This window comes from Cyanistes caeruleus, unplaced genomic scaffold, assembly GCF_971803275.1.
Source record: "Cyanistes caeruleus unplaced genomic scaffold, bCyaCae1.hap1.1 HAP1_SCAFFOLD_80, whole genome shotgun sequence".
Classification (NCBI taxonomy): domain Eukaryota; kingdom Metazoa; phylum Chordata; class Aves; order Passeriformes; family Paridae; genus Cyanistes; species Cyanistes caeruleus.
Window position 1 is genome coordinate 1,396,758 of NW_028255890.1, and position 23,254 is coordinate 1,420,011.

At 48.5% G+C, this 23,254-nt stretch overlaps 1 protein-coding gene across 2 annotated transcripts; it reads right to left on the reverse strand.

Annotated features, from left to right (window-relative positions):
* Positions 1–16,793: 16,793 nt before the first annotated feature.
* Positions 16,794–23,036, reverse strand: LOC147646771 (maestro heat-like repeat-containing protein family member 7). Of its 2 annotated transcripts, none has more exons than XM_086872979.1 (16): positions 22,161–23,036; positions 21,906–22,061; positions 21,571–21,635; positions 21,304–21,453; positions 20,967–21,115; positions 20,495–20,642; positions 20,058–20,245; positions 19,831–19,968; positions 19,434–19,548; positions 19,115–19,255; positions 18,747–18,923; positions 18,454–18,609; positions 18,189–18,290; positions 17,741–17,843; positions 17,404–17,460; positions 16,794–17,119 (listed from the first exon to the last, which is right to left on the reverse strand). In XM_086872979.1, the coding sequence occupies exons 1-16, from the start codon at positions 22,282–22,284 to the stop codon at positions 16,920–16,922; spliced, it is 2,169 nt and encodes a 722-aa protein (XP_086729105.1). In that variant the 5' UTR covers positions 22,285–23,036; the 3' UTR covers positions 16,794–16,919. The 2 variants fall into 2 exon arrangements, with proteins under 2 accessions (XP_086729105.1, XP_086729106.1); XM_086872980.1 differs by having other exon boundaries at positions 21,571–21,629; positions 22,161–23,000.
* Between the last annotated feature and the right edge of the window lie 218 nt (positions 23,037–23,254).

The following is a 23,254-nucleotide window of genomic DNA, read 5'->3' on the forward strand; positions in this document are numbered from 1 at the left end:
GAATTTTGTGAGATTTTTCCTAGATTGTGTGGAAAGTTGTCGAGATTTTGTGGGATGTTTCTAGAATTTGGTAGGGTTTTGAGAAGATTCATAGAATTTTGTGGGATGTTTCTGGAATTTTGTGGGAACTCTGTGGAATTTTGAGGGATTTTGAGGAGACATGAAGAATTTTGATGGATTTTTCCTAGACTGTGTGGAAAGTTCTCAAGATTTTGTGGGATGTTTCGGGAATTTTGTGGAATATTTTTGTGGGATTTTAAGGCATTTTGATGGATTTTTCCGACATTGTGTGGAAAGTTGTTGAGATTTTGTGGGATGTTTCTGGAATTTCGAAGAGTTTTGAGAAGATTTTGGGAATTTTGTGTGATGTTTCTGGAATTTTGTTGCGTTTTCACAAGGTTTATCACAATTTGTGGGATGTTTGAGAAATTTTGTGGGATTTTCGTGGGTATTTGAAAAAATTTTAATTATTTTGCAAGATTTACCTGGAATTTAGTGGCATTTCTTTGCAATGTTCTGGGATACTGAGGAGACTTGAACAATTTTGAGGGATATTTTCTTATTTTGTGTCAATTTGTGGAGATTTTGTGGGATGTTTCTGGAATTCTGTGGGATTTCTGTAGAATTTTGTGAAATATTGACATGACTTGATGAATTTGGATGCATTTTTCCTAATTTGTGGGGGAAGTTGTCAAGATTTTGTGGGATGTATCTGGAATTTTGAGGGATTTTTGTGGAATTTTGAGGAATTTTGAGGCGACCTGAAGAATTTTGAGGGATTTTTCCGAGATTATGTGGGAAGTTCGCAAGATTTTGTGGGATGTTTCTAGAATATGGTAGGGTTTTGAGAAGATTTCACAAATTTTGTGGGATGTTTCTGGAATTATGTTGGATTTTTGTGGAATTTTGAGGAATTTTGAAGCGACCTGAAGAATTTTGAGGGATTTTTCTGAGATTATGTGGAAAGTTGTCAAGATTTTGTGGGATGTTTCTAGAATATGGTAGGGTTTTGAGAAGATTTCACGAATTTTCTGGGATGTTTCTGGAATTTTGTGGGAATTTTGTGGAGTTTTGAGGGATAATGATGAGACATGAAAAATTTTGATTGATTTTTCCTAGACTGTGTGGAAAGTTGTCAAGGTTTTGCGGGATGTTACTGGAATTTCGAAGGGTTTTGAGAAAATTTTGGCAATTTTGTGGGATGTTTCGGGAATTTTGTGGAATTTTTTTGGATATGGAGTAGACATAAGGAATTTTGTGAGATTTTTCCTAGATTGTGTGGAAAGTTGTCGAGATTTTGTGGGATGTTTATTTCATATGGTAGGGTTTTGAGACGATTTTGGGAATTTTGTGGGATGTTTCTGGAATTTTGTGGGATCTTTGTGGAATTTTGAGGGATTTTGAGGAGACATGAAGAATTTAGATGGATTTTTCCTAGACTGTGTGGAAAGTTGTCAAGGTTTTGCAGGCTGTTACTGGAATTTCGAAGGGTTTTGAGAAAATTTTGGGAATTTTGTGGGATGTTTCGGGAATTTTGTGGAATTTTTTTGGATATGGAGTAGACATAAGGAATTTTGTGAGATTTTTCCTAGATTGTGTGGAAAATTGTAGGGATTTTGTGGGATGTTTCTGGAATTTGGTAGGCTTTTGAGATGGTTTTTGAAATTTTGTGCGATATTGAGGGGTCATGAAGAATTTTGAGGGTTTATTCCGATATTTTGTGGAAAGTTCTCAAGATTTTGTAGGATGTTACTGGAATTTCGAAAAGTTTTGAGAAGATTTTGGGAATTCTGTGGGATGTTTCTGAAATTTGGTAGGGTTTTGAGTAGATTTTGGAATTTTGTGCAATATTTCTGGAATTTGGTAGGGTTTTGAGAAAATTTTGGGAATTTTGTGGGATGTTTCTGGAATTTTGTGGGATCTTTGTGGAATTTTGAGGGATTTTGAGGAGACATGAAGAATTTTGATGGATTTTTCCTAGATTGTGCGGAAAGTTGTCAAGATTTTGTGGGATGTTTCTTGAATTTGGTAGCGTTTTGAGAAAATTTCAGGAATTTTGTGGGATCTTTCTGGAATTTCATGTAATTTTGTGGAATTTTGAGGGATTTTGAGGAGACATAAAAAATTTTGAGGGATTTTTCCGAGATTTTGTGGAAAGTTCTCAAGATTTTGTGGGATGTTTCTGGAATATGGAAGGGATTGGATAAGATTTCTGTAATTTTGTGGGATGTTTCAAAAACTTTCTGGGATTTTTTGTGGAATTTCTTTGGATTTTTAGGAGACATGAAGAATTTTCATAGATTTTTCTGAGATTGTGTGGAAAGTTGTCAAGATTTTGTGGGATGTTTCTGGAATTTGGAATGGTTTGGAGAAGATTTCTGTAATTTTGTGGGATGTTTCTGGAATTTTGTGGGATATTGAATTTACTAGAAGAATTTTGATGGATTTTTCCTAGATTGTGGGTAAACTTGACACGATTTTGTTGCATATTTCTGGAATTTGGTAGGGTTTTGAGAAGATTCATAGAATTTTGTGGGATATTTCTGGAATTTTGTGGGATTTTTGTTGAATTTTGAGGAGACATGAAGAACTTTGAGGGATTTTCCCTAGATTGTGCGGAAAGTTCTCAAGATTTTGTGGGATGTTTCTGTAATTTGGTAGGGTTTTGAGAAGATTTTGGGAATTTTGTCGGATTTTTCTGCAATTTTGTGGGATTTTTGTTTAATTTTGAAGAGACATGAAGAATTTTGAGTGATTTTTCCTAGATTGTGTTGAAAAGTTTTCTCGATTTTGTAGGAAGTTTCTGGAATTTGGTAGGGTTTTGAGAAGATTTTGGGAATTTTGCGGGATGTTTCTGAAATTCTTTGGGATATTTAGTTATGCCGAAGAATTTTGATGGATTTTTCTGAGATTGTGTGGAAAGTTTTCAAGATTTTGTGGGATGTTTTAGGAATTTGTTAGGGTTTTGAGAAGATTTCGGGGATTTTGTGGGATGTTTCTGGAATTATTTGGGAATTTTGAGGAGACCTGAAGAATTTTGATGGATTTTTCTGAGATTGTGTGGAAAGTTTTCAAGATTTTGTTGGATATTTCTACAATTTGGTAGGGTTTTGAGAAGATTTTGGGAATTTTTGAGGGATTTTTCCAGAATTTCTTTGGGTTTTTTTAGAATTTTGAGGGATTTTTGAGGAGACATGAAGAGTTTTGACGGATTTTTCGTAGATTGTGTGGAAATTTGTCAAGATTTTGTGGGATGTTACTGAAATTTCGAAGAGTTTTGAGGAGATTTCGCGAATTTTGTGGGATATTTCAGGAATTTTGCGGGAATTTTGTGGAATATTTTTTGGGGATATTGAAGAGATATGAAGAATTTTGAGGGATTTTTCCTAAATTGTGTGGAAAGGTGTCCAAATTTTGTGGAATGTTTTTGGAATTTGGTAGGGTTCTGAGAAGATTTTGGGAATTTTGTGGGAATTTTCTAGAATTTTTTTGGATTTTGAGGCGACAAGAAGAATTTTGATGGATTTGTCCTAGATTGTGTGGAAAGTTCTCAAGATTTTGTGTGCTATGACGGGAATTTCGAAGGGTTTTGCGAAGATTTAGAGAATTTTGTGGAATGTTTCTAAAATTTGGTAGGGTTTCGAGAAGATTTATGTAATTTTGTGGGATGTTTCTGGAATTTGGTAGGGGTTTGAGAAGATTTCGGGGATTTTATGGGGTGTTTTTGGAATTTTTGTAGATATTGTGGAGACATGAAGAATTTTGATGGATTTTTACAAGATTGTGTGGAAAGTTGTCAAGATTTTGTGGGATGTTTCTGGAAGCTGGTAGGGTTTTGAGAAGATTTCGGGAATTTTGTCGGATATTTCTGGAATTATTTGGGAATTTTGAGGAGACATGAAGAATTTTGTGAGATTTTTCCTAGGTTGTGTGGAAAGTCGTCAAGATTTTGTGGGTTATTACCGGAATTTGGTAGGGTTTTGAGAAGATTCATAGAATTTTGTGGGATGTTTTAGGAATTTTGAGGGATTTTTGTAGAATTGTTTGGGATTTTGAGGAGACATGAAGAATTTTGATGAATATTTCCTAGAGTTTGTTCAAAGTTTTCAAGATTTTTGGGGTTGTTTTTGGAATTTGGTTGTGTTTTGAGAAGATTTTGGGAATTTTGTGGGATGTTTTTGGAATTATTTGGGAATTTTAAGGAGACATGAAGAATTTAGAGGGATTTTTCCTAGATTTTGTGGAAAGTTGTGAAGAATTTGTGGGATATTTCTGGAATTTTTAAGGGTTTTGAGAAGATTTCGGGAATTTTGCCAGATGTTTCTGGAATTCTTTGGGAATTTTGAGGAGACATATTGGAATTTGATGGATTTTTCTGAGATTGTGTGGAAAGTTGTCAAGATTTCATTGGATGTTTCTGGAATTTTGAGGGACATTGAGTTGACTTGAAGAGTTTTGGTAGATTTTTCCTAGAGTGTGTTGAATGTTGTCAAGATTTGCTAGGAGGTTTCTAGATATTGGTGGGGTTTTGAGAAGATTTTGGGAATTTTGTTGGATGTTTCTGGAATTATTTGGGAATTTTGAGGAGACATGAAAAATTTTGAGGAATTTTTCCTAAATTGTGTGGAAAGTTGTCAAGATTTTGTGACATGTTTCAGGAATTCTATTGGATTTTGAGATGATTTGGGGAATTTTGTGGGTTGTTTCTGGAATTTTATGGGATATTGAGTTGGCTTGAAGAATTTTGATGGATTTTTCCTATATTGTGTGGAAAGTTGTAGAGATTTTATGGGATGTTTTTGGAATTTGGTAGGGTTTTGAGAAGATTTTGGGAATTTTGAGGGATGTTTTAGGAATTTTGTGGGATATTGAGTTAAGTTGAAGAATTTTGATGGATTTTTCTGAGATTGTATGGATAGTTGTCAAGATTTTGTGTGATGTTTCAGGAATTCTGTAGGGTTTTGTGACAATTTTTTGAATTTTGTTGGATGTTTCTGGAATTTTGTGGGGTTTTTGTAGAACTTTGAAGGATTTTGAGGATACATGAAGAATTTTGCGGGTTTTTTCCTAGATTGCGTGGAAGGTTGTTCAAGATTTTGTAGAATGTTTCTGGAATTTTGAAGGACAATGAGTTGACTTGAAGAATATTGTGGGATTTTTCCGAGATTGTGTGGAAAGTTGTCAAGATCTTGTGAGATGTTTCTTGAATTTGGTAGGGTTTTGAGAAGATTTCGGGAATTTTGTCCGATGTATCTGGAATTATTTGGGAATTTTGAGGAGACACATTGGAATTTGAGGGATTTTTCTGAGATTGTGTGGAAAGTTGTCAAGATTTTGTGGGTTATTTCAGGAATTTGGTAGGGTTTTGAGAAGATTTTGGGAATTTTGTGGGATGTTTCTGGAATTTTGTGTGATTTTTGTAGAATTTTGTGGGATTTTGTGGAGACATGAAGAATTTTGATGGATATTTCCTAGATTTTGTTCAAAGTTGTCAAGATTTTGTGGGATGTTTCTGGAATTTGGTAGGGTTTTGAGAAAATTTCAGTAATTATTTGGGATGTTTCTAAAATTTAGAGTGATTTTTCTTAGATTGTGTGGAAAGTTCTTGATATTTTGTGGGATGTTTCTATAATTTCATAGGATTTTTCTGGAATTTTAAGGCATATTGAGTTGTCTTGAGGAATTTTGAGGGATTTTTCCTAGATTGTGGGGAAAGTTGTCAAGGTTTTTTGGGATGCTTCAGGCATTTTTTAGGGTTTTGAGAATTTTGGGGGAATTTTGTGGGATGTTTCTTGAATTTTGTGGGATTTTTGTGGATTTTGAGGGATTTTGAGGAGATATGAAGAATTTTGATGAATTTTTCCTTGATTGTGTGGAAATTTGTCAAGATTTTTTTTGATGTTTCTGAAATTTGGTAGGGTTTTGAGAAGATTTCAGGAATTTTGTGGGATATTTCTGGAATTTCTTGTGTATTTGAGAGAATTTTGTTGGGCTTTTTGTTGTAATGCAGTTAGGAAAAATGGTATGACCCAAAGAATGTACCCCTAAAAATGTAGATTTGTAAGTTCTTTCCCTTATCTTGTTCTCCCCAGGTTCCCTTATTGTTTGTGTAAATTCCCACAGCCCCTTCCCCTGTCCTGAAAAAGGAGTGCCTGTCCATACCTCTTCCTCTTTCCCTTCTGCCATCTCACCCTGAAGGATCCCAAGAAATAAAGCTGCAACTGCCATCTCAGCATAGGGAAAGAGCCTCGTTTTTAGGGCCTCGTCTGGCAAGCTAAAACTACCTCCCCAGCCTGCCTGCCTGCTGCGGGGTGGACAGAGGTAACAGAGGGGCTGGGGACTGAGTTATAATAGCAGGTGGTGTGATGAGTATGTAAGGAGTTTGCTCGTAAAAACAAGAAAATAAAGGGTTAAGCAAGATATTGGCAATTGAAAAGTTCCAAGCAGAACCGGCAGAAACTCCAAGGACATCCTGTTGTTGAGCATAACTTGTATACTCATTACCTTAGCCAGATATGGAGCTTGAAGCATAACTTGTGTATCCAATATTTTAGCCAAAAATGGAGCTTGGCTTGCAGATCAAGGGCGATGCTGTGACGAAGAGGAGCATCTTCCTCCCCACGACCACCGAAAAGCAAAACACGACCACCTAGCAACAAGCCGCGCAGAAGCAGAATCAACCCGGATGACGCAGAAACCGGAACTGAAGACACTGTAAGGGCTCTGAAGTTTGGGGAGGGGGGCGCTAGCCGTTGGTGGAGCGGTGATTCCCCGGCCGCCCAGCGCTGTTTTGCTTGCTGCCGCTTGCTAAAATAAATCCAATTATTTTTATTGAACAAGGATCTTGATTTTTTTATTAATATAATCCATAACAACCACAATTCCCTTCATTAATAATTGACCACTCTTTCTCCCTCTTTATGCTAATTAGTCCTATTTTTAGTCTTTTGATCCTAACTTTTGTCATTTTCTCAGACAGGGTAAAAGGGGCCACTTTGGGGCCCATGGAAACTTTTCTGAGGAACATTTAGGGCAGTTTTGGGTCTGGGGAGGGAATTTAGAAAGAACTTGCGGGTCTGGAGGACACTTGGGGGAGCCAGGTGTGAAGTAGCCCCACTTTGTCCCTCCTGATTAATCCTGGCTAGCTCTGTCGAGGGGAGGGCAGGGAGGCTCTTCATGACCAAGATAAAGACCAAACAGCTGCTTTTCCCTCCGGCATAACGTCAGATGTTTATTCAGGCTGGGATCCAGGAGGAAAAAAAGAGAGGGAGGAAATATTTCCCGGGTACTTTCAAACCTTGGGAGAGGGGCGGGGAGACATATAACACCAAGCAATGGGATAACATTTCAGGGACAGGGAGGGGAAGGGAAAAACACGTCACAGCTGCAGGGAGGGTTTACACAGAAACTAAAGCACACCCAGGATTGTGCACTAGCACATCTCCCCCTATTTTGTTCTATATAATTCATGAAATGAGCTTATATGACTTACTGACCTGAAGTGGCCCACCAAGTACCATTTGCAGGCTGGTGAGGGTTACTCTGGTCTACCAGCTCTATATGGTTGACATCTGAGGTAGCTGAGATCAGCTTAATTATGCTTTTGTATAGTATCCTGCTTAAAACTCCAAACTCCGTTAGCAAAATAATGACTAGCAGTGACAGAATAGTTTTCACTACTGAAGCCCACCACCCCGAGAGTCCCCAGTTTTTAAACAGTCCATTAAACCAGTCATCTGCTTCTTGCTTGACTTGTCCGATCATGCTTTTCATCTCTTGGAGTGTGGCATGGATGTTAGGAGCTTTCGATGTCAGATTCATGCAGCAGAGACCCTCCAACTCCTGGCACTCGTGCCCGTGGAGCAATAGGAGAAAGTCTATTGCTGCACCATTTTGGAGTGTTGCCTGCCTGCTAACTTCCTCATCTTCTAGGAGGGCACTTATGGCGCTAGATGTTAAATTTGCTTGTTTTACCACCCAGCATTCTAGGTGTCCCAATTCACCTAGGGCCTTGGCTGCAGCCACCCAAAGAAGGAAAATGGATGCAGCAATTCTTTTTGATTTGGACCAATGAAAAATCTCCGAATCACAATTCTCATCTAAATTTGTAGCACTTCTCTTCTGAATTTTCCTCGTCAAATTATTTTTATTGGTCCATTCGCCAATTAATGTTTGATTGGGTGCTAACAGTGATAGACGTCCTCTGGTACACAGCCCTCCGAGGAGACAGGGTGGAATTCCTGCCCATGCGCTATCCCCACAAATGAGGAACAGTCCTTTGGGGAGGCTTTTGGGATGTGTATGAGCTGAGGAGTGCACTTTTGATGTAGCTTAGGAGGTGGCACCACCTTTTTGCTGTGAATTCTTCTCAATATTGTACTATATTGTGGAAGGTTTCTTTATTAATTGGAAGACTGACCCTAAAGTGTACACAGTGTAATGCTGGAGAGGAACCCAGTAGCTCTAACTCCTGGGGTTCCTGGCTTGCCTTAGGAAAATGTGGCAGCCACTCTTTGACGGGGTTTTTAAACTCTGCTTCTATTTGAGTGCTGTGGAAATTCATTACCTGCTTCAGGAGTCAGTGTATTAAAGCGATGTGTAAATTCATCATGCTGCAATGGAATTCCTACCAGGCAGGTAGACATAGGATTTTTCGCTGCTCAAGTAGATAGACATATGTTTTCTTGATGAAGTGTTTGTGCCAGGGTCACCCAGATGTTCTGGCGTGGCTGTGTGACGATCCAGGCCGCTGTCAGGCTGCTCAGTGCGAGCAGGATGACAGCAGGGTTAAGGCTCATCATGGATTTGAGTGAGAGGTAGGTTATTTCTAAAAACAAGGAAACAGACATTTTTGGAAACATATTTACTGCCAAAGCATGCAGGTCAGAGGCTAAAAAGGTTTCTTCTTGCTCTCTTCGGTGGCGTCTTCTCTTGGAAGCAACAGCCACTTGCTTCTCATCTCTTATTGCTGGGGCTGGATTCTTTGGAACAAAAGGTTTTACCCGTTTCTGAGGAATCCATCAGGGGCCGGCAGGGGTGGAGACACACGTGTAACCACGCCCCCAGGTGACAAGTTCATAGGGGCCCTTGGTTTGCCAAGTTTCAGGGTCCCTGATTAAAACTGGTGGACGCTGTGACAATTAAAACTGATCATCACTGTTAAAATGCCGAGTCACAGGAGGCTTCATGTTTTCAAATGAGCAGTTTAGGAAATTAATGGCAAACAGAGTTTTACAGGGTTTTTGTTGTGGAGACATCCACACTGCCTCGCTACCTTACCTGGCTAGGACTTGTTCGAGCGTCTGGTGTGCACACTCAATCACAGCTTGACCTGTGGAGGAGTGGGGGATGCCAGTTTTATGTTCCACTCCCCACTGCTGGACAAATTCCAGGAACTCCTTGGATTGATACGCTGGGCCATTATCTGTTTAAATTTCTTTAGGGATTCCCAATACAGAAAAGGCCTGTACTAAGTGTTGTTTGGCATGTACAGATTTTTCTCCTGCATGAGCAGAGGCATACACTGCTCCTGAGTATGTATCAATGCTCACGTGTACATACTTAAGGTGACCAAAACTGGGGATGTCAGTGATATCTGTTGGCCACACTTCACAGCTTTCAATTCCTCGGGGATTAACCCCCAGGCCTAATGATGGCACTGCCTGGAGCTGACAACTGGGACAGGTAGCCACGATGGCTTTAGCCTGACCCCGTGTCAGCTGGAGCTGATGAATCAGTCCTGGCACATTTTGATGGTATCGCTGGTGACTTATCTTTGCCTGTTGGAACACATCTGGGAGACGTGCCTTTTCAGCTGGGGCAGCAAGGGAATCAGCCTCCCGGTTTCCCTCAGCGATTTCACCTGGCAATGGGGTATGCAACTTTATAAGCATCACATAGAAAGGTTGTTCTCGATTTGAAACCAAATAAATCAGTTTTGAAAGCAATCTAAAGAGATGTTCGTTCTCAATGTCCTTGAGAACTGCCTGCTCCGCTCTGGACACCACTCCTGCTACGTAGGCTGAGTCAGTAACCAAATTAATCGGTTCTGAAAACTTCTCAAAGGCTCTAATGGCCGCAGCCAGTTCAGCTATCTGGGGTGACCCCTCTACAAACTCAACATCAGCTTCCCAAAGCTGAGTCTGTGGATTTCTCCAAGTCATCACCGACTTGTGAGATGTCCCAGATGCATCAGTGAACACTGTGAGAGCTTTGAGTGGCCTTTGGCTCCTTTTCTCACAAGGAATGAGGTGGAATTCCTCATGAAACAATTCGTGTGCTGGCGCATGAACTGAAATTTGCCCACTAGAGCTGTCCAGAGCAAACTGGAGGGTAGCATTGCTCTGCAGCAGATGCTCAAACATCTCTTTGGTCAGTCTCTCAGGGGAGTTTTTGCCTTCTCCAGAGAGCCTGACTGGGAGGTGAATACACATAAAGTCACAACCTGCCAGTTCATGCAGCCTTACCCTGGCCAACTGAATCAGCTGAGCCATCAGCTCTTGTGGCTTGGTGATAGTTTTGGGTCATTGATGGGAGAGGAAAACCCATTCTGTTATTAAGAGTGGATCTGTCTGCCACTCGGCCCACTGGAATATTAACCCAGGTAGGTGTGGCAATTTGCCCAGGACAATAAATTTGAAAGGCAGCTCAGGTTTGAAGCGATGTGCCTGTCTTTCTGTCAAGGCCTTTTGTGCCTTTTCAATCACAATTTTTGCTTCTGGAGTCAGCTCCCTGGGAGACAGCAGCTCTCTCTCCCCTTTCAATAAATTGAGCAGGGGGCCCAGGTCCTCATTGGTGAGACCTAGCCAGGGTCTGACCCGGTTTAGTGACCCGCATAGGGAATGGAGATCTGCTAGAGTTTTAGGATTACCAATAATTTCCAATTTTTGTGCAACAACCATCCTTGCGGTAATTTCCAGGCCCAGGTATTTCCAAGGTGGCATCCTTTGAACTTTGTCTTCCTGCAATTAGAATCCAGCAGAGGTTAAAACTTTAACCACTACATCAAGGGTGTCTTGCAGCATGTTGTGTTTGGGACAGCATACCAAAACATCGTCCATGTAATGCAAAATGATGGCATCTCTCTTTTCAGCACGCACTGAGGACGGCAAAGACCCCACATACCACTGGCAGATGAAGGGGCTTGCTTTCATCCCCTGAGGTAATAACTGTCCAGTGGTACCCTTTCATTGGGGCTTCTCGGTTAATTGTGGGAATGGAAAAGGCAAACCTTGGCGCATCAGCTGGGCCCAGGGGAATTTGAAAAAACCAGTCTTTAATATCCAGTACTGCTAGGAGCCAATTTTGTGGTAACATAGTTGGGGATGGCATACCTGGTTGAAGAGACCCCATGTCCTCTATTTTTTTGTTTCTTTCTCTCAAATCCTGAAGGAGGTGCCATTTATCCTTCCCTGGCTTTTTTATTACAAACACCGGGGAATTCCAAGGGCTGATTGTTTCTACTATGTGTCATTTGGCCAATTATTGTTCTACTAACTTTTCTGGCGCCCCAAGTTTTTGTCTGCTGAGAGGCCACTGGTTCACTCAAACTGGATTATTATCTACCCAAGTGTCTTGGGTTGATTAGGAGGTTAAATTGTATCCCCATTCATCCACCTAACCCAGACACAGGTTTTGTATTCTTAAAATTTCATCTAAGAGTAAAAGTGAGTGGAAAAGAAGCACCAAGTCTGTTATCAGAGACTGTACTTGCTCCCCCCGCATCGGGAGTTTTGACTTCCACACAGACAGACAACAAGACACAGATCGCTTTGGCTTTCCAGCTAGCCGGAGCAGAGAGGTCTTCCTGGACTGTTTTCTTTCCCCTTTTCTGAAACAAATCGAACCTGCTCTGAACTGGGGACTCGAGGGAGCACCGGGAGCTTTCACCCGTGGACTACCGGGAGCCCAGCCTGGGCAGCGGCATTTTCCAACACCAGAGAGACTGATAACAGAGCAAACACCCACAGCAAAGAGACCCTCTGAAGTTTGTCATCTCTTCTGAACGGCAAGAGGTTTTGTAATTTGATATCGTTCATTCTTGTGCCGGGTAGTGCTGTGGATGTGAAATAAACAGGTTTTTTCCACTTCTCTCAGAGAAATCTCTTCCCGAACCGGTTGGAGGGTGGGAGAAAAGGGCCACGTGGGTTTGCTTCCCTGGGGGAGCCCCACTGGAGGTTTTCTCCCAAATCTGCCCTAAACCAGGACACCAAGATAACTTTTGGACCGGACACTCTACAGTGGCCTCCATCAAAAATCCAGAGGTGTCTCAGGAATTGATAATTTCACTCCCCACTGGGACATGGTGTCTCTTCCCCACAGCGGGCACTTGTAGTCAATAACAAAAGGTCGGACACTAGCTAACCTACCCTCCGGACCTTCAATCTGGACGATACCTTTAGCAATTTTAGCCAGTTTCATTCCTCCAACACCCTGTATTTTTCCTGCCATGGGTTACAGTTCCCAATGTGAGGGCCACACCTTTTCAGGTATGATAGTCACATCTGCCCCAGTATCAATTAACCCTTCTACATGGAGATGTTCTGATTTATGTGTTAAGTTCCATCCCATAATGGGTTTGTCTTCACCCACTACTTCTGCCCAGTAGACTCCTGGTGCTTTGTCATCTACTGGGATTTCTGTTGGAACAGGGATCACCTGGGCTATTACCTGCCCTTTGTCTACATAGAAAGGTGGTTGAGGGCACCTAGCTAAGAGACTGAGGTGTGTTAGGTCTCCCTTAATTGTCATGGGAGCCACCTCAATCTCTATTGGTGAATGTGCTGTGTCTCCAATAGCAAAATACCTACTATCCAGTCCAGACGGGTCTTGTGAATTATCCTGCAAGTCTACTCCAATGACAGTCCAACGATCAGATCTGAAACAAAAAGCTTTAGAAGTTATGTCGTGGTTTTAAACCAGTAACTAAGAAAATTACTTATTTCTTGCTGTGAGATATGGATTAGAACAAGAGCAAAACAGTCATAAAACTTAAAAGGAATAAAGAACGTTTATTCACAAACTACAGTAATAAGAACAACAGAATAAACTTCCAGAAAAACCTTTTTTATCCCCCACTACCCACTATTCCCTTGTTCACATGACCACAGAGACAAAAACTTTGGAACTTGGATGGTTAGAACAGTCCCAATTCCTGCTACAGTTTTTTCACCAGTCTTTGTAGAGAAACAGAAGTCTCTTTCTGTTAATTTATGGAGTTTCTCACTAGAAAACTACTTCTGTTATAGTTTTCTATTGCCCTGATGTCAGCTGCCCAGAACTGCTGTTATCAGAGCTCACTCCTCCCATTTCACATCACTCTGAAGTGTGTATGGGCCATGAGTCTAGGGATGGCATTTTAAGGACGAGTTATTCAAAAGCAAAAGTCTTCTTCATCTGTCTCTGTAAGCTTCACTAGAAAACAGTTTTCTCATTGCCTCTTAAGGCTTCAAATCCTCCAGCACTTCACTGTACCACAATTACTCTACTTTTTACTCAAAATTTACACTTTGAACACTTTATTCCCCCCTACATACTCTATCATGAATTAAAGGAGTTCTTTCAGGACTTTATTGTCCATCTCCATAACTTGAACAGAAAAATATTTCATCTTAATTAAAGCACCTCCTTATTCTCTACCTTTTCTGAAGCTTCTTTTCTTTTCTGTCACTGGTAGTTTATAAAGTCTCTTTTCATGTTGATCACTCTCTTTTTCCCTCTCTGGATAAAAAGATTAATCTGCAAGTCTCATCTGGGTAATGAAAGGGTTAAAATCTTGCCCAGGCTTTGTAGATGGTTCTGTGACTTCTGTCAGTGCAGGAGCTGGAGCTGTCATTGATAGAAGATTCCTCATGGCTGTTCTGGAAAGTGTAGTCGCCGCCTTAGCCCGCCGCAGGTTCAGAGCCTCTTTCTTTCTTCACTCGGCAGTCTCTAGTAAATTTAGTCACAGCAAAACCTGCAGCCGAGCCAGAGATCGGCTTGGCTTGGCCAGAGCCCGGGGAAAGCCCCCCGCAAGCCCCCATCTCCCGGCCGAGAGCCGCTGGGTCCAGCCCAGCCCCCGCCCGGCCACATGGCCGGGCAGAGAACGGGAGGCCTGGAGCTCTGTTACCTTTCACAGCCAGGAAACAAAGAGCCCAAGAGTGCTCTGACTTTACATCTTAAGGTAGGGTTCACAAGTTGATCTCCCTTTTCAATGGTCAAAACTGCTGTCAATTCCCAGTAATGACCGATAATTGGTCAGAAGAAAAGACTCTCATCAGCCACCAGCAGCTTCAACTTCCTTAGCTCTTAAAACCACCTTAAAGGTAAAGTCACCTCATGACAAGTTACAAATCACTTACTGAATCACTTTTGCGGTTGCCAGACCTTATTAGGCAAACGTTCCTCACAATTATATTTCTGCAGCCTCTCAGCCCGCTCCCTTTCCTCCCCTTTTCCCATTAAAATAGAGTCTTTTTTCTGCTTCAGGTCTGTCATTTTTATGTCTCTGCGCTTGACAGAAAAGCGCTGAGACTTTAGTTTCTTGGTTGACTGGCTAGAGCTTCTTTCTAGTGTTTCCCTTGTTGCTGGGTTTGAGGACAGTTCCTTGCAAAATGTCCTGGCCTCTTGCACTGGAAACAGACGATGTGCTGCAGCTGTTCTGGTGACATCTGTGGCTTATTCATTCCTGCTGTCACTGCTGCCACTGTCCTTGGGTTGCCTGGTTTCTTGCCGTGTACGCTGTACAAGTCTGCTTTCTGGGCACATGGCTTCAATCATATCTGCTATGGTGGGTGGAGGGTTAATAGGTAGACTCAGAATTGCTCTACGACAAGCGTCGTTGGCATTTCTTTGGGCCATTTCTTGAAGCAGTTCTGTCTGGGCCACTGGTTCTTTAACTTGTCTCTGTATCTGTAGTCTCAGTCGATCTACAAACTGTAAGAAACTATCAGATGGCAGCTGGTTAATATTAACATAACTGACTTGAATATCAGCTGCTATTGTATACTACAGGAGCCGCTGTTAGCATACCTTCATCTTCTCCAGGGCTGGTATTCCCTGGGTTTCTCTGCCTGCACCCCCCCACGCCAGGCTCTGGGGGCTCCATTCCCTCACCAAGCCTGTGGAGAGACCCAGCTCCTCCCCTGCAGGAGCCAGGCGGGGGCCCGCACCCTGCCACGCCAGGCTCGGTAGGCTGGCACCCCCCCATCGGGAGGCAGGGCCGGGACACCCCTCTCCCTGCCCCTCTGCAGGAGCAAGGGGTGTAACTCTCTCTCTCCCTGCCCCTTCTCCCTGGGGAACAGGGGCCGGAGGGATAAGTGGATACAACACGGACTCAAAGTATCTAGACACAGGAGGCCCAAACTTGCTGGAATAATCCAAATTGCAGGTTTATTGTCTGTCGTCCATCCGGGGCAAGAAAGAGACAGAAATGCCCTGGATCTTATCTCTTATACAAAGGGGTGCGGGTGATCGGGGGATACAGAGAGGATACAGCCAATGGGAAGGGGGAAGGGAGAAGGTTCTCAGGTAGGAACTAACATTACACAAAACAGAGGTGAGTTTTACTCTTGGGAGATACCAAGATTTTTAGACGCACTACAACAACACATGACAGGTGGAAGGCGAGCCCGCCCTCAAGCACGGCCATCCAAGTCAGTCAGGGGCACAGGCTGCAGCTGAAGCTGCCAAGCGTTGCTGTGAGGCTGGCAAGTGAAGAGAAAGCCATTGTGGTCAATTCTGCTGAAGCCTTTTGCCAAACCAAAGGCAACTGTGCCCACAGCCTCCCCCGGTTTGGCACTCAGCTGCTGCAGACGCCTCACTGTGCAGGTGCCGACGTTGGGGCTGCTGCTGTTCCTGTGCACACTCTGCTGCTGTTCCTGTGCACACTCTGCTGCTGTTTCTGTGGGCTCCTGAGTCGCTTCAGCAGCAGCGACTGGGCAGCCCTGCTGGAGGAGACATCACCACCCTCCCCTTGGTGGCAGCAGCTCTGCGGACCCCGAGCTCTGTGTCAGGGGAGCCTCAGTCACAGCACCGTGTCCTGGGCAGCCGCGAGGGCCCGGGCTGGCGGCCAGCCCTGCCTCTGCCCACTGCCCCTTATCGCAGGCACCCAGTGGCCATGGGCCGGCAGCACCCCCCTGCCCTGCATGTCCCCAGCCAGCCCAGCCTGGGCACACCTTGGGCTGTCCACACCCTCCTGGAGGGGTGTTGTCCCAGCCTCGAGGGCTTCTGCTGCAGGCCTGGGAGACATTCTGGGGAAGTGCCAGGTCGGCCGGCTGTCAGGAAAAAGGTGGCTGCCTGGGGGCTGCTTATGCCCTCTGACACCCAATTCCTCAGGTCTTCCCACCGGTCCGGCCTTTCAGGGGCCTCCTGTCCCCTTTGGAGCCTCCAGCCTCCACACATGCCCGTCACGCCTTCCCACGCTTTTGTCCCGCCTGGGCCTCCACAGACCCTCATCCATTTACAGCCTCCCAGTGCCCTGTTCCCTCAGAGTCTCCCCCAGTGCAGCCCGGCAGCAGCGCCACAGCCCCACAGGAGCTCCAGAGGAGCAGGATCAAGAGGCACGTGGGAGCCCTCAGCAACCCAGCCAGCACCACACGGGCACGAGGACACAGATGGCGGCGCTTCCTGGCTGAGACAGCGTTTGTGCCTTCAGCAGAACCACCAAAGGCCAAGGGTTTCTGGCCATTTTCCCTGCACCACTGCATGCCTGGGCAGCTTGCTGAGCTGTGATTCCCCCAGTGGAATCACATTTTCCCCGCTTCCTCTATGCCCTGTACACCATGGGCAGCAAGATAAAGGTCTTGGGAAGTGACTGCCTATTATAATATATACTATATTTATATCCTAAAAGAAAATGAAAAGAAGAAAAGAACAATATTTAAGAAACAAAAAAAATTCTCTGCTGGTTCAGGTGGCCCCAGCAGACAGAGCCTGCCGGGTCAGTTGCCAGCAGAGCTCCAGCAGCGCAGCCAGCTGAGGCCCAACAGACGAGGCCGTGTCCTCCATGCCCTGTGCAGCTGAACTTGCAGGTTCTCCAAGATGGAATATCGAGCCGTCTCTACTGCCTGGGTGATGTAAAATGTTTGAATTGCCAGGTTTCCGATGGCAGGGCTGGTGTCACAAACCACGTTCTTAAGGGCTGGAAGAGAGAACAACAGAGCTACGGTCAGATTCCCAGACCTGCGGAGGCCCACGGAGAGCCCCCGGCCAGGGCCATCCCAGCCGGCTCTTGCCATGGCCAGCAGGGAGCAGGGACCAAGGGGATCAGCCCGAAGCTGCTGGCCACGAATGCCCCACGTGAAACCTCGGAGTGATCCACCCACGCCGCCCCTCATCCGCACATTGAGCAGAGACCTTCGCAGACAGTCCAGGACTTGCAGCTCCACCCAGCAGCCCCGCTGACAGCCCGCTGCCCTCACTCACATTTGTAAATTAGCTGCAGGTCTTCTTTCTGCCCCCTCAGGAGCCGCCCGGCCATCCCTGGGAACACAGAGCCTGTCAGGGCCCCAGCGGCACAGCTCCCTGCCAGCGGCGCTGCCAGCCCTGTGCTCACACGCCCTCCCGCCCCGGCAGGGCTCAGCCCGGGCCCGTGCCGCATCCTGACTCAGCCCAAGGGCACGGCTGCCAGAGGCCGGCAGCAGCAGCCCCGAGGGCAGGCGGGGCTCCAGGGCGTGGGGCCCGGGTGCCGCTGCCGGGGCAGCAGTCGGGGCCGGGGCCGAGCTGTGGCGGGGCGGGAAGGGAGCCCGGGCTCGTGGCTCACCGATGAACCTGATGGCCGCCGCTCGCAGGGGCTCCTGTGGGCTCTGCAGGTACGGCAGGGCCCGGCGCAGGTCCTCCGCCGCTCGGTTCCTGTCCTGTGCCAGCTGGAGAGAGCGGCAGGAGGGAAGGGTTGGCGCGGGCTCTGCCCCTCGGCCAGGCGCTGCCTGCCCGGCCAACCCTGAGGCCCGGCCAGCGGCCGCTGGCGCCGAGCTCTGCAAGGGGCAGAGGGCCGGCTGCTGCCCAGGGAGCCGCGGTGCCGCCCTGCCCTGCAGCCCCAGTGGATCGGGGCTCCATCGGAACCAGGCTCGGGACCACAGGAGCCTGAAGAAGAAGCCGTGCGGCCCCCGGGGGCGGCACTGGGCAGGGGCGCAGCTGCCAGCCCCACACACCGAGCGCTGGGGACAGGGGGCTTCTCCAGGCTGAGGCTGGGCCTTCCAAGCCGTCCTTACCAGGCACTCGGTGATCATCCACAGCTTCTTCTTTTTCACAGGTCTTTCAAGATCTCTCCTCTTCAGGAACTCGGCCGCACAAAGCAGCGTTGCCCAAGAAGCCTGGAGAGCAGCAGAGACCCGCAGATGGCCCCACAAGTCAGGACACAGGACCCGCCCGCATTCGTGTGCCAAGGCCAGGAGGAGGCTGCAGCCGGCAAGGTGCCAGGGCAGGAGGCGGCCGAGCCCCCTCCCCGGGTGACAGCAGCAGCCCAGGAATCCTCACCTCTGCCACCTGCTGGTTCTCGTCATGGCAGTGGAAGAAGAGAGGCAGCAGGCTGTGGTGCACGTGTGACTTCAGGGCCTTTTTTTCCTTTTCTGTTAGAAGAGTCATCAATGATCGGAAGAATAATATGGACACCAGCTGCACCTGGCTATTATTCTATATGAAAGGAAGGAAGGAAAAAAGACCTCAGCCCTGTCTGCATGGGGCTCAGCAGGGCGCAGGCCTGAGAATCCCCAGGGCACCAAGTGTCTGGGCAGCAGCCAGTGGCCTCGGCTGGGGGCACAGAGCCTTACGTGGTCAAAGAGTGGCAGGAGCGCCTCAGCCAGCTGCAGGGCAATGGGGCTGGGTATCAGCATGTCCTTGTCCAAGACGATAAAGCTGAGCACCATGACTGTCATCCTGACTATCTCTCCATCTGCATCCCACAGGAAATCTACAAGACTTTCAGTCAGGCTCCGCATTTTTTCAGCCTGTGTGGAAGACAAGTCTGTGAAACGCCACCCTGCTGCCACAGGGCCAAGAGGCCAAAGGCCTGTCCCAAAGCACTCAGGAAGAAGCAGGAGGCAGGAGAGCTGGCAGCAGCTGCCTCGGGGCCCGAAGCCCAGCCGAGCCCAAGGGACTGCGTTTCCCGGCGCAGCTTCAGCCACTGCCCACTTCTCACCATCGAGGGATCGTCAATCAACTTGAAAAGGGCCCTGAGCGCCAGGTGACGCTTGTCCCTGCTCTCGCTCCGCAGGTGCCTTGAGAAGATTTCCAGGACTCTGTTAGCGCTGCGTTCGCTCAAGTCCAGGTAGTCCAGGATCTGAAAGGCACAGGGCAGTGACAGGGGAGGCAGCCGGCAGGAGCCCAGAAACAAGACAGGAAACAGGGCCCGGGCAGCAGCACAAGGCATGGGCACCGTCCCAGGCAGCTGCAGCTATGAGAGGGCAGAGAGGTGGCAGGCAGCTCTGCAGGGAGGCACTTTTGGCCATCAGGCTCACCTCCACAAGGAATGCCAGGGCAGGCAGATCCCAGCGTGCCTCCTGTGTGCTGAGCAGCTGGAGCAGGTAGGGAACGATGCGGGAACACAAGGGGATAGAGGCAGACGACATCTCCCTGCCAGGGTGAAAAAGTAGCCCAGACTGTGAGCTGGGAGGACAAACATCTCCCAGGACTGATTGACAGAGTTCAGATCTTTGAGCACCATCCTGCAAGGATAGGGGACCTGGGCCCTTGGGGAGGTGACTCCTTGTGGGCACCCTCCTTTCCCAGCCTTTTCCAGTCTCCCTAGCCGTCCCTCGGTGACGAGGCCCTCTGGCCCACGACAGTGGGGACTGTGTTGGGCAACCTCAGCACGGGGCACAAATGCCAGAGGCAGTGGGGAGAAGGGGGTCTCACCTGGCCAGCAGACCCACGGCATAGTGGTGGGTGTCAGCAGAGAGCAGCTTGTCCCAGCCACGCTTGTGTTCCATTTCCACCACCACTTCCTCACGATGCATTTGGCACAGCAGGGACTTCAGGGCCTGCACTGCAAAGCTGTGTGCACAGCAAAGCCCAGGTCACGCTGGGAGCACTGGCTCGTGCCGTGGAGACATGGCAGGGACAGGAGGAGTGGGATAGAGCACCTGTTGGGGCTGATGGCAAGGCCGTGTTGCTCCTGGCATCCCTTCCAGAAGGCATTGAGATCCTCTGGCATCTCCAAAGTGCTGAAGAACACTTGGAAGAGCAGATGCACAAAGAGGCGGGGGAAATGCACCGTCACTACATGTGGGACGCAGGGCATCTGAAGGATCTTCCACATCAGCACAGTTGCCTGCAGAGGACAGAGAACCCTGAGACAGCGCTCAGTGCCGAGGTGTGCGGGTGGCAGGGCCTGAGTGTGGCAGGGAGCGGTCAGGGGAAACCCCTGGGGAGCTCCACGCCTGGTGCCCCTGAAGCTGCCCCTAGGCCAGGTTTCAGCCCAGTGCCTGAGGCAGGGAGATGCAGTTGGGGAAGGAGGAAACAGAGCTGCTGAAGAGGTGGCTTGCCATGGGCTGAGCAAAGGCCAGTTGCAGAAACTCACAGCCAGGGCAAAGACACCCGTGTTGTCTCCATCAGAGGTGCGCGTGCTGTGCTCTGGCCAGTTCCCCAGCACATCGAGGACTATCCGGTATGCCCGCTCCGCTGTCCTGGGCGAGCACAAGATGGTCTTCCACATGGTCATAGCAGCTCTGCGGGGCGACAGCTCTGTCTCATGGGGGTCTCAGACACATCCCCGTGGCCTGGGCAGCAGTGGGGGGGAGCTGAGCTTGCTGCCAGCTCTGCCTCTGCCTGCTGCCCCTCGCCAGCAGCAGCAGCCAGGCAGCCCAGCCCTGTGGGGACAGGGCCCTGAGGGCCATGGCATGGCAGCAGGCTCGGGGACCGATGTAGCAGGGCTGGGAAAGGTCCCAGGTAGACAGGACCCTGGAAGTCTCTGTTGGTCAGACACCTGGGCCAGGCTGTGCAGGCTGATGGGCTGAGGAGCCCTGAGCCCTCTGGGCACGTGGGCCCCGTACCTGTCACACGTTGGGGCCACACGCAGGAGAGCAATGACCACGTCAGCGGGCTGTGCCTCGCTCAGATCCAGCAGGGTCCTGTTCAGCCTGTGCTCAGAGAACTGATTGGCCATGAGCCACTGGTGGATGTACCTCACCATGGCAGGCACCTGGAGAAAGCACAAGGGGAGACTTGGAAAGCTGCCACAGGGAGTCAGGAATGTCCCCAGCTTCCCCAGAGAAGTGCTTCCCTTCTCAGCACGCTGCAATGGCCTCAAAGGCTTCGAGTGATCAGCAAGCGTGGCTTGGGAGGCCAAGCGATCCCTGGAGGATCAAACCCTGGCCACAGGCTGCTTACTTGCTTTTGACTGTAAAAACCCTCCTCTACAAGCATATCCAGCAGGGCAGCAGTGGCCTTGGTGTTGAAGATGTATGAATAAGGTCTGAGCCCAGTGGCCATGGCGCTGGTCCCTTCTTCCCGAATTCTCTTGATGAAGCTGCAAACCAGCTGTAGGAGAAGGGCGGGAGACAGAAACATCGGGGATGTTCCATGGAGTGCTCCAGGCGTGCTGCTGGGCTGAGCAGTGCCAGCAGGCCCAGCCCAGTTGGGGATGGCTGCAGGTACCTGCGCTGTTCTGCGGAAGAGGCCACCGCCAAGGTCCTGCTCTTGTGTCTGGGCCATGGCTGCATCTGGCAAAGAGCAGCCAGAGCTGAGGGGCTGCGGGAGAGGCCGGAGAACGCAGCCCAGCCCTGCGATCCCCAGGCAGGGACAGCCCCGCGGATGCCCCAGGGGATGGAGCACGGCCACTGCTGGGGGGGCAGCCCCAGCCCCTCTTTTATGCTGTCCATGGGTGTGTCTCCACAGGACAGGGTGGGATGGGATGAGATGGGATGCAATGGGATGGGATGGGGCCAAGATGGCCGCAGGCACCAGCCCTGTGGCCCAGCTCTGCCACTCACCCTCCTCCAGCGGCCGGAACTGCTGCACCTCTTCGGTCTCTGGTGCTGGGGCAGCTCCAGGGCCTTCTTCCTCTTCCTCCTCCTCCTCCTGCACCCAGGCCAGCTTGGGCACTCTTGGGGGTTGCTGCTCCATATCATCTTCAACACTCTCCCATCCTTTCCATAGGAACAGCACCAGGGGATGGCATGGCATGCAATGGGATGGGGCCAAGCTGGCAACAGGCGCTAGCCCTAAGGCCGAGCTCTGCAACTCACCCTCCCGTGGTGCCTGGAACTCCTGCACCTCTTCAGTCTCCTGTGCCAGGACAGCTCCAGGGCCTTCTCCTTCCTCCTCCTCAACCCAGGCCAACTTGGGCACTCTTGGGGGTCGCTGCTCCATGGCAGGGACTGGATTTATAGCTACTTGCAGGAGAGATGGCTCGGAAAAGCTCCGAGTCAGCAAGTCCTGCAGTCGTGCCTGGAAGGCACCTGCAAGACTCAAGTCCGGGCAAGACGGCAGGACAGCGAGTCCTGCACTTGTGTCTTGAGGGCTCCTGCCACAAGGACAGGAGGCTCCTCGTCAAGGTTTGAGGTCTGGTCTCAAGGGCAGTGACTGCAGGGATGGGCGACACCTCGGAAAAGCTCCGGGTCACCAAATCCCACGGTCTGCCTTGAGAGAACCTTGAGAAGCCTCGGCAAGGCCACAGGTCAGCAAGTGCTGCAGTCGTGCCTGGAAGGCACCTGCAAGACTCAAGTCCTGGCAAGACGGCAGGACAGCAAGTCGTGCACTTGTGTCTTGAGGGCTCCTGCCACAAGGACAGGAGGCTCCTCGTCAAGATTTGAGGTCTGGTCTCAAGGGCAGTGACTGCAGGGATGGGCGACACCTCGGAAAAGCCCCGGGTCACCAAGTCCCACGGTCTGCCCTTGACAGAACCTTAAGAAAGAAGCCTCGGCAAGGCCACAGGTCAGCAAGCCCTGTGGTCTGGCCTCGAGGTCACCTGTTGGAATAACGCTTCGGAAAAGCTCCGGGTCCGACACAAACGAGTGTGCTGTGCGGGGGCTCCTCACAGCACCGCTCTGACGCGTCCTGTCCCGTCGCGTGCACCGAGCACTGTGGCGTGGTCCTGTCACCGCCAGCTCCTATGCCACCACATGTCACAAAGGGCCCTCTGACACCCTGTCCCTTTCCATCCCATGGTGACCATATGTCACAAAGGGCCCTCACGCACCCTGCCAGCTGCCCTGGTTCCCCCTGCCCCCATCCCCCCAAAAATGGCCCAGGTTGGGAGGAATCTCTTGCCCAAAGGGTCTAAGACAGCCCAACAGGATCTTTAGGAATGCCTCAAACCATCAGCCAACGCTGCCCTGCT

What these genes read in the sequence shown, in the direction of transcription:
- LOC147646771 (XM_086872979.1), bottom strand. Translation starts at nt 22,284, where the DNA reads ATGGAGCAGCGACCCCCAAGAGTGCCCAAGTTGGCCTGGGTTGAGGAG. An exon ending in GTTTTTACAGTCAAAAGCAA is followed by an intron (nt 21,116 to 21,303) that starts GTAAGCAGCCTG and finishes TGCTTTCTCCAG; the next exon opens with GTGCCTGCCATGGTGAGGTA. An exon ending in CCCTGGCATTCCTTGTGGAG is followed by an intron (nt 19,256 to 19,433) that starts GTGAGCCTGATG and finishes TGTGCCTTTCAG; the next exon opens with ATCCTGGACTACCTGGACTT.